Source organism: Coptis chinensis, chromosome 4 (assembly GCF_015680905.1).
Source record: "Coptis chinensis isolate HL-2020 chromosome 4, ASM1568090v1, whole genome shotgun sequence".
Taxonomy (NCBI): Eukaryota; Viridiplantae; Streptophyta; class Magnoliopsida; order Ranunculales; family Ranunculaceae; genus Coptis; species Coptis chinensis.
Window position 1 is genome coordinate 11,499,015 of NC_141459.1, and position 10,639 is coordinate 11,509,653.

General features: G+C 36.1%; 1 protein-coding gene across 1 annotated transcript; it reads left to right on the forward strand.

The window, feature by feature from the left end:
- The first annotated feature begins 328 nt into the window (after window positions 1-328).
- LOC147501877 (protein EXORDIUM-like 2) lies at window positions 329-1,611 on the forward strand. Its single transcript, XM_086606887.1, has one exon. The coding sequence runs from the start codon at window positions 512-514 to the stop codon at window positions 1,442-1,444; it is 933 nt and encodes a 310-aa protein (XP_086463013.1). The 5' UTR covers window positions 329-511; the 3' UTR covers window positions 1,445-1,611.
- The last annotated feature ends 9,028 nt before the right edge of the window (window positions 1,612-10,639 follow it).

Below are 10,639 nucleotides of genomic sequence, written 5' to 3' on the forward strand. Positions count from 1 at the left end.
CATTAAAATGGTTAAAAATTTCTGCTGCATTACCTCGATATTCCAACCCCCACGTCATAATATCAGTGGACCTAAACCTACATCCACCATAGCCCCTTCAACACTCTACATTTCATCAGTCATGATTAAGTTGTTGTTAATTAAATGAATAGAACTGTAGGTATTATAGTGTAGCCCTCAATACGCGATGTTTACTGAACACACGCAGGTCAAAAAATTAACTCTCTGTTCCACGTCACCTAAGAGTCCAAGGCTTGAACAACACGTCAACCCTAAGAAAACACAGCCTGGCAAAACTTTAGTACTACCAAGTCCAATCAGTCATACACACGTTCGTCATTTGATGTTGACGATACCACTCTACAGCTGTGTACTCATTTCTCTTTGAGAGTTTTGAGTATAAAATCTCCCCTCACACCAATGCTTCAAACTCGTCCTTCCTCAGCTCACTCCATTTGCCAAACTTCAGTTCACTTCAACACGTATCTGTACACACAACTCTGCCCTCACAATGTCTTCTATTTACTACTATGCCATTTTCCTGCTGTTCTTCATAAACCCTTCACTAGCTACAACAAGAAAACTTCAAGCTTTGGTAAAAGAACAACCTTTGATTCTACAGTATCATAATGGTGTACTTCTTAAAGGAAACTTCAGTGTTAACCTCATTTGGTATGGTAAGTTCACCCCAATCCAACGGTCAATACTTATTGACTTCATCCAGTCTTTAAACTCATCTCCTAGAAGAACACTACAACCTTCAGTGTCCTCATGGTGGAAAATCACTGAGAAGTATAAAGCTGGTACATCCAACCTTGTTCTAGGCAAACAAATCCTTGATGAAAGTTACTCTCTTGGTAAATCTCTCAAAACTCCTCAAATTATTTCCTTAGCTTCAAAAACTGGTGAAAGAAACTCAATCAACGTTGTTTTAACGGCCCAAGATGTTTTGGTTGATGGGTTTTGTATGAGTAGGTGTGGTACCCATGGGTCAGCTGCTATGGGTAGTTCAGTGGGTCGTAAGAAAGGGACTAGTACTAAATTTGCTTATGCATGGGTTGGTAACTCGGTGAATCAATGTCCTGGTCAATGTGCATGGCCATTCCATCAGCCAATTTATGGACCACAAACACCACCGTTAGTTTCACCAAACGGTGATGTTGGAGTTGACGGAATGGTTATAAATTTAGCTACTGTTCTAGCTGGGACCGTTACAAATCCGTTTAATAACGGTTATTATCAAGGACCGTCAACTGCACCGTTAGAAGCCGTGTCAGCTTGCACAGGCGTGTTTGGGAAAGGTGCTTACCCAGGGTACCCAGGTGAAGTTTTAGTGGATAGAAGTTCTGGTGCTAGCTATAACGCGCATGGTGTGACTGGAAGAAAGTACATGTTACCTGCCATCTGGAACCCCCAAACTTATGCTTGTTTTACACTTGTGTGAAGAATGCCAACACGTGAATGGGGTGTTGCGATTATAAAATTTGTAATGTATATGATATGATGGGTGTAGATAAGGTTTAGATACAGTGATGATAAGAATAAGTTTGTCGCTTTGTGTTTAAAGATGTAAATTTTTCCTCTTTATGAAAAGCAAAAGCTTTGTTATGATATCAATGGACTTAATCGTTCTGTGAGTTAATTCGTGAGAGTAAAGGCTATAACTAGAGTTGGTTTGATGTTGGGAAACATCATGGCAAGGAATAAAGCAAAAGTGAGGTAATGCATTTGCGGAATTACATACAGTGTAGTGGTTAGCAATAATTAGTATGGAAGCAGCCCGGGGCCGACCCAGCATTTCTACTCTATCGGGCTTAAACAACGAGTCTTAAACAGAAAAAATAATAGACATTAAATAGATAAAATAGTAGACACATTCTAAAAAAACACATTAAATAGAAAAAATAATAGACACATTCTAAAAAAAACAACTGAAAGAATATTTACAAATAGTCAAATATATATACTAATTCATTAAAATAACTCGTCACACTGATTAATAAGATATTCACTTATTTGACAGTGTAATCCTGGATCACGTATCAAAAACTAGTTATACGGGTGAAGTTGTTCAATGGGTTCAATTTTTTAGAGTTTTGAACGATTTTGATCATTCTTTTCAATAGTTCTAGCAATATTGGATATCTCGGTTTCTTTTGGTTTAAAGAAATCTAAACTATTAAAATAAAATAAAAAAATAAACTCACACTTCAATTCTAACAAGCACCAAAATTCAAATCGAAAGAAAAAAAATAGTACATCTCAACACATTAACACATAACATATAAAATTTCACAACTAGCGAACCATATCAAAATTTCAATTTTCAAATAACAATTTTCACGTATCTAAAACCTACATTCTACCAAATCAAGCAATGCAATTTTAAAAAAATAACTAAAATCATTTTTTTCTACAATTTCACAAATCTATAGTAAACAAACTAGCTTACACTAAAAAATTCGCCTCTTTAAACTTTATGCTTTTTCCTCAATTAACTGACCACCAAATAAGTAAACAACACTTTACTAATCTTATCAGATGGTTGCAAATAATCAAAACCAATAACCAATTAACCATCAACATTTTATATTTTAAAAAATAATAAAAAATAACATATATAATATATTACCTTAGGAGAACGAATAGTCGAGTTGTAGAAAAAGTAAAAAATGTGGATTAGAATTAGGCAATTAGAGTTGCTAGTTGCCTAGTTAAAGGAGGAATGAAGAATCAAGTCTTCTATCTTCAAGACTCGAGAATGATGAGATATCCTCTGTATTTCGATTGTTAGTTTATCGTTTGTATTTTCATTTATTTTGTTTTAGAACTTTTGGACAACTGCCACCTGGGCTGGGCTTTATAATTTAGATATATTATAAAAAAAAAATTATTCAAATGGACCCGGGCTAAAGCCTGGTGCAGCCCTCTCCTGGGCCTTTGGAAGCAGCACGTAGTTATTAGTTTAGTTGCCTCCACTTAATTATTCTATTCAAGATCACTTCAAGTTGATAAGCTTTAAGACTGGTTGAGTTGAATAATTTTGTTGAATTGAAATTTGAAAGAGAATTCAAATCTTTAGGTTTTAAACCATGAGATACATTGATGGTGATATGTCCTCGGAATAATTCCTTACAGACGAGCATCTCAAATGGTGCATATTTGTCATTTTCGTGTTATTTTGTTGATTTCGCAAACAAGACAATTGACTTCAAGTCTTCAATGCTGGTACCAAAAAAAAAAGGTCTTCCATGATGCACTAGCTGGGGTTTATAAACTGGTCATTTTCTATACGTCTCTACAGTTTGTTGAGTGTTGACCAACAAGAATTTTGTTTTCTTTTTGTAAAATAAAGTTGTTTAAATGTAGAGTATCAAATGCCCTTCCAAATCAGCTGAATTCCTAGCAGCAGAACTGGCCTCTTAATAAGCTTTTTCAACATTTTGAGCTGGACTCAGGTGAAATACTTGGAGATAATTAAACTGTCGTTAACTCATTCAAGGGAGACTCTTCTGTGGTGGATTGCACTATAAACTGGGAGGGACTGTAAATGATTGGGATTTGGGAGTGAGTAGAGACTAGAGACTGACTGCCGTAGCTAGGAAATTTTTCTCCTTTTTCTTTCCAAATTTTTTTTTTCGATAATCAAATTAATGGACGCATACAGGGGTTATTTAATCATTCAGTAGCTCATTGGGCCTCTCCCTATGCTTGTATTGGGCCGCCTCCCAAGTTCTTATATTTTATCACTCTTTAATTTCACCAATTTCATCATTTTACATGAAGTTATGTAACCATAAAATATATAGAAGACATGCAGCATTGTTTTAAAAAGGTGTATTTTCGCCGTTTTAGGAGATATATACAACTTTAAACCAGGTGGTGCCACTGAACAACGTCTTTATCTTTGACAGCAAAGGGGATTCATCTACAAAATTGTAGTGCAAATTTGAAGTAAATACGTCGCCTAGTTGTTAGTGTTTTACTAGCCATTTGGCCCGGCCTATGGCCGGACTTGCTATCTAGATATCTAATGACTCAAAAGCCTAAAATCCATTTGAATAAATAATATATGTATATTGATAGCTAATGATTCATTGCATACTTTGTTTGAAAGGTTTATGTTTTTCTATTTTTTTTAAAGAGATTGCAAGCTCTCAAACCTTGATCTAGTAAGTGTAATGCGTACATTTTTTCTGGCTAATGCATGTTGTGATATTATTCTCTAGTCACTTGGAAGGGTATGTTGTTGTGAATACCGTCTCATTTATCTGTGAGCGTGTCAGAAATTAGAGTTAAAGGTCATTTGGTTTTTTAGCCTCTGAATGCAATGTGTTTCTCATTTATCTGTGGGAGTGTCTGAAATTTAGAGTTAGGGACCAATTTGGTTTTTTTAGCTTCTGAATGTTGAAATCTGAATGTGCTCTCTCCTATCTCCGAAAGCCTTTGAATGCAAAGCTCTGAATGTTGTAAACATGTTTGTTTTGTTTATGTCAACTGACCCTCTTAGTAAATGCCTGGTACAATGTATGATAAGTTGATAACTAAAGAAGTTACACAATCAAATGTAACTAAATGAAAGAAACAAAAACAGATAATAAACCTACAATGTAAAACTATTACAGTCTAAAAACAGATATGACACAAAGACCACACTCATGACTCTATGCTCATGGCCTACGAAGGATTGCACATGAGAAAAGTTCTGCAATGATAGAAATTGCTAAAATGGAAGTAGTAAAATTCAGCTTGTATGGAACTTAAAAGTCACTTATTTATCCCATTGTCGTGAGTTATAAGCTACAATATTTATTTTTTTACGTCATAGATTAACTCCATATTTAGCAATAAGATCATGTCTAAAGAAGAAGCTAATACTAAAAATGAAAAATGCCCCCGCTTATAAGTTCTCTACAAAAATGATGAGTAGATGGCACGAGAAAGGCTTAAAGCCTTCACGGGCCAATCCCGCGACAAATGTGACAAACATGTTGCTCTGCAATCCCAACATCAAAGCAGCGTGTGTGGAAAGCGGGAGGAGGAACATATTCAAGTCCGTCCCTCCTCCCATTGCAAAGATCGATGGCTACAACACCTTTATCTACATCCGCTTCAAAGAATCAAAGCCCTCGCAAAGTAGGTAGTGTAAGAGTGAAAATCGTTGTCTGCCTTTGAACCGCTTTCCAATTCTTTGGATCAAACTTGAATACACACTGCAAATGAAAAACCAATGGGTTGGTTTAAAAATTGACTCTCTAGATGGAAGCTTACTAATCTTAGTTATAAATAGTTTACCATGGTACTTGTCTACTGACTCTTTCTGCGATATGGGTATCCTCGGCCTTTATCGGTGGCGATGTGAATGAGTAGGGCCTAAGCTCGAGTCATTCCTCTTCTAGCTGGGTATCTATGTATCCGGTATATCAAAGATCGGCCCCGCGGAACGGAAGCTAGTTTGTATCATCCATCCGCTAGGTCTTCTCTTTGAGTTCACCGTGAACGATGGAACCACCGAATCTCCCACTTTCCGCTTCTCGCTTCATATCCGCAGATGGCTCGAATTAGACACCGGACCGGGGGACAAAGATGGAGAGTTCGTTGAGTCACCGGTAGAGGTTCACCGAGTGGTGAATCCGCGACTTGTTCTTTTGATCTTTGATATCCGGAAGAAAGCCGGGGGATATTCCATTTGGTTCCATTCCGTCGGGGGCCATGTTCGATCTGAGACCGACGCCCGTGAGTGAGCATGTTGGAGGTTCTTTCGTGGTAATCGGAAGGGTCTTGTCGTTGTGGAGGGATGCGGGTTGTGACAGAGTATGCTTTCTTATATAAACGGATTTTTGATGCGTTTTGGGTGCATGGTCTGATGATGCTTGGTCCCGTTAGGGGTACGCTGGTTACCTTCACCTCGAGCTTTTGAGTGCTATCAATTCATCCTATTTCATATCAATCGCTAAAGATAGATATCGAAGGAGTATCATAAGGAAAATGAAGGATGGCAAGGGTAGATATATTTCGATGAATAGGAAATGAGCAATGAAGCGGTCAACTTTATCTCAAAATGGAATCTTCCGGAAGGATCAATCATCGATGAGAACTTTATTGATGTCTTCTCTTGTTAATGAAGCTGATAACCACTTTATGACTGATATTTCTTCCTTGGAAGAACTTAAGGAAACCGTCTTTGAGATGGTGACGGTGTCCCCGGTCTTGATGGCTTCTCCGGTAGCTTTTACCAAGCCTTCGGGACATTATTTAGGACGATCTTCTTGAAGCTACTGAGCACTTAAAAAAATATTTATGTTATGCCTTTACATCTTGAGTAATGAGTATATATGTACTACTTGGAACCTCAACGAATTGCAAATGAACACATACTTGTCTCCGACATTAGCCCCCAGACAAGGCCATCTCGAGGATCGAGGGTCTCATCATGTGGTGGCTAGACAAATAAATAATAAATGTACTTTGGGCATCCATGAACTAACATCAATTCATAGCCCTACTAATATGACTCTTTTCCAAGCCTGGCGACACAATATGTGAGGACATGAACCCCGGTAAAAGCATTTATCCCGTTAAGCTTGAAAGCATCCGCCAACCACATGGGGTTCTCATCCTACAACGTTCTCTCTTTATAGTAGTAGATTGCACCTTTACTATACATCTATACCCGATCAAAAAGGGAAAAATCCTAAAATTCTCCTTTTTAAGGAGGTTCCAACTCTAGACCATCTTATCCTAAACTCTAAAGTAAAAAAATGGTGTCCCATGTTTTAGTTTAATCAACTATAAAATGAAATATAGATGAGGAAAAGGCGAGAGAAAGGCAAACCTGTTCTCCAATTGCAGTAGTGTTTCATCATGCTTCGGTTATGAATTCTCTGCTATTTAATTACTAAGAGTGTGTTTAGAGTACCAAGCATCAACCATATAAAGAGTTGGAAAGCTTCTCACAACCTATACGTACATGGGAATGGTTTGTACTCCTCATGACTTGTATTGAGTCAAAACAGAAAAAATAAATAAATGAAGGGTCGCAAACTATTTCTCATTCCTCTTTTCAATAAAGAAATCCTCCTGAGAGAAATTTGTGTGTGTGTGTGTGTGTTAGGGGGCATGAATTAGAAAAAAGAGCTTATTTACGATCTATCTTTACCCGTCATATCCGGAAGTGACGATAAGGATTTGGACCCCAAAGGCTAAGACAAAAGTTTTCCCAATCGGTTCTTCAAGAACTCCTTAAAACGATAAAAAGAACCTCAGATATGTACAAAATAGTTAAGGTGCAAGATCAAACAACATGGTTTTGCAGGAAACATAATGACTTGAAATGTGTGATAAATATTACCTCAAATGGTCCAAAGAAAGGACTTGTTATAGATATGGAAAATGTATAGAACCAGTGTTTCAAGAACATATGTTGAAATAAGTCCATGATGAGCACCCAATATACGATTTTCATAAAAACACCATTAAAAGATATGTCTACGACAATGTTTTCTACAAGGCATTTTATTATTTTCACCTGTAAACAGAGAAAACGGTAGTACAGACCTACTTATGTATATCTTATCGTAGAGTAATTACATCCAAAAGTAAGACAATGCGTAAAAATTCACAATTATCTCCTAAATAGTAAACCAACTCTACTTTTAGATAAACCAAATAGAACAAATAAAGTCATACAGTATGGCAAGCCCAGTGCTACATGTGGAGGGAGGGGGTAAGAGGATAGTGATTCGACAGCTTTGATATTTTCATCAACATCTGATGTTCCTTTTGTGTGTGTTCTCTAATACTCCCACAAAAATAGTACTTTCTTGGTTTCGTGCCCATAGAGATTTTTTATTAATAAGTAAAATATCGTTATTTTGATATAGATGCAGTAGCAGTTACCTCAAGACCAGACTACAAAAGCCAAATAAAAAAAGAAAACCCCAAAACATAATAATTGAAAGGACAAACAAACAACAACTACTTGAAAAAACATATTTATCCAATAGCAACTACTAATTATATTATCTTCCAAACTATGTCCAGTTCAGTTTCGTCACATGTGAGAAGTTATAACGGTATAACCGAGTATAATCATGCATGAATATAACTATTGGGGAACGACAAAAAAATAATACATACTTCTGCCTGAATGCACTGAACCTCTTTCACATGAAATTCAGCAGTCTCACTCTTCTCTTCATTCTCAAGGATAATGTGAACATCATTAGCCCATAGTTCTCTCTTCAGCAATAAACTCCTCATTCTTCTTCATTATTATCCAAAGACATTATTAATCCATTCGGCATAAATAAGTTACCCTCGTGATCTTCCATACCACCAAAAAAAAAAGGGTATTTTTTACTAATTTACACGCAACATTTGATCAATGTCGACGAATTTTAATTAATCTAGAAATTGAAAAGAAAGTTTGATTGAGATAAAGGAAACCCTAGGGAAAAAAGAGGTTCCCCTGTCAACGGTACTGTGAAAGCTATCTGGAATCTCTCAACTCTTGCTTGCTTGGCGTCTATTGTTTGAAAATTTAGGACCACTCCTGAACTATATTATTTAATTCATATTGTTTTGAGTTTTGTGTGTGTGTGTGTGAGAGAGAGAGAGACTTGAAACTTCAATAATATTGGTAAGGTTATTGTAATAGTTTGATTTAATTGATGAATGGAGGGCTTGAAGAGATGAACTTAAAGAATAAGAAAGAGGGTTTGAAGAGATGATTTTTTTTTTTTGCAGAGTTGGAGGTGTTTTGTACAATTAAAAAGAGAGTATGGAAAGAGGGGTTTTGTTTTTTTTATCTATTTTGAGTTACGAACAATTGAAATCTGCAAAAAAGAGTGTAGATTTACTTTTTTTATGCCGAATTATTGTAAAATCTGATGTGTCAGTCTTAGAAAAAAAAAAAGGGGCTAACGTGGGTCACTGGGAGCATTTTCAACTACTCAGTATTAATGGTCTTTGATTTGGTCAACCAGTCCTTCCATAAAAATTGGTTGTAATCAATGTAGTAAATGCATTGAGGCGCCCCTAAGGGGTAACACTCTCTTTGTGCCTTAGGCGCGAGGCATGGCATGCGATTTATTAAAGTGAGGCGCACAATAATAAAAAAAATAAAATTAATAAATAAAAAAATAAAATAAATATTAAATATGACATGAATTATCACTTATTTGCTTAGCCAAACATTAAAATTAATTTTAAGTGATTGTAAGCATTAGCAAAATAAAATTGGTATTTCTCAATACAATCTAGTTCAACTTCAATAAACTAAAAGAGTGAACCAATTGAATTGAGCCAAACGAATTCTTTACAAAATAGAACACATAATTCGAATTTGGGAATCCCATAAAACTTTATTTAATTCATCTTTGTGTTTTCTCTCAATTCCTACAACTTAACAAAAACTAGTCAAAATTAAAACTTATAGTGTACTCTAAGATGAAACTTATTAAATTTATTGTACCATACAACAATTAGATTGCGTCTGAATGTGTCACATTATATATATATATATATATATATATATATATATATATATAAACCACATTCTTTAAAGTTCCAGTTTTCATATTTTAGAGCTTCAAAACCACATTCTTAGGAGTTGTGGTCCAGTACCTATGGGTGAGATCCTTGGTGATCCTACTAATGCATTGCGTCTCTGTCTTCCCGATTTTGACCTTGATTCTCTGGCTGTTAATGCTACCGTCCCCTCAAAACCACAAAAAGTTTTGGCGAAAATTTTCTACGGTAAGATTGTTGTTAGTCTTGAGAGGGTGTTTGAGTTATATGCTCATCAGAAAGAAGTCATTGGATGCTTGCAGTCAGAACATGCAAAAGATTTTCTACTTGCTATTCCGATGAAGAGACTTGAACAGCGTATGTCACAAGTGGAGTATCGGGCCATTCTTCATTACCATCTTATGATTCCTTTGTATTCTGATGGTAGTCTTTGCCCTATATGCAAAAAGAGTAGATTAGATGCTTATGGGGACTATGCAGCACATTGTAGACATTTTCTAGGTTTTAAATACCGAGATGATCATGTTATAAACATTTTGTGTGATGCATTTTGGATGGCTGGAGTACAAGTGAAGAAAGAAGATCATGTTAACTTTCTCACTGATCCGAATGAGGGTAGATCGACACTTAGGACTGCAGATGTCTTAGGGATGTCCATCTTGCCCGAAACCCGCCAAAACCCGAACAAAATACCCGCACCGAACCTGAAAAAACCCAAACCCGAACCCGAACCCAAACCAAAATACATAGGGTAGGGTTTGGTCATGCTCTCTAAACCTGGATCGATCCGAGCCCAACCCGATAATTTAGCCCTAAACCCGTTAAAAGGGCTAAAAAACCCAAAACTGAACCCAGACCGAAATCGAACCCCGAATTCGGTTTCAATTGCATACTACTAATCTCATATAAAAGAATGAGTTAGATAAATATTTGGATTATGAAAAAATTTATGTCGGAATTTTCAATTTTTTCAGTAATTGCACGTAATCATGTGTTTATAGTTCATTCTGAGTCCATCTATTTTTAAATCATATCAAATAATTATGTCCGAGTATAGGTGATAATTACTTCCAAATTCATTAGAAATTTTATTTTGTTTGAAGGATTG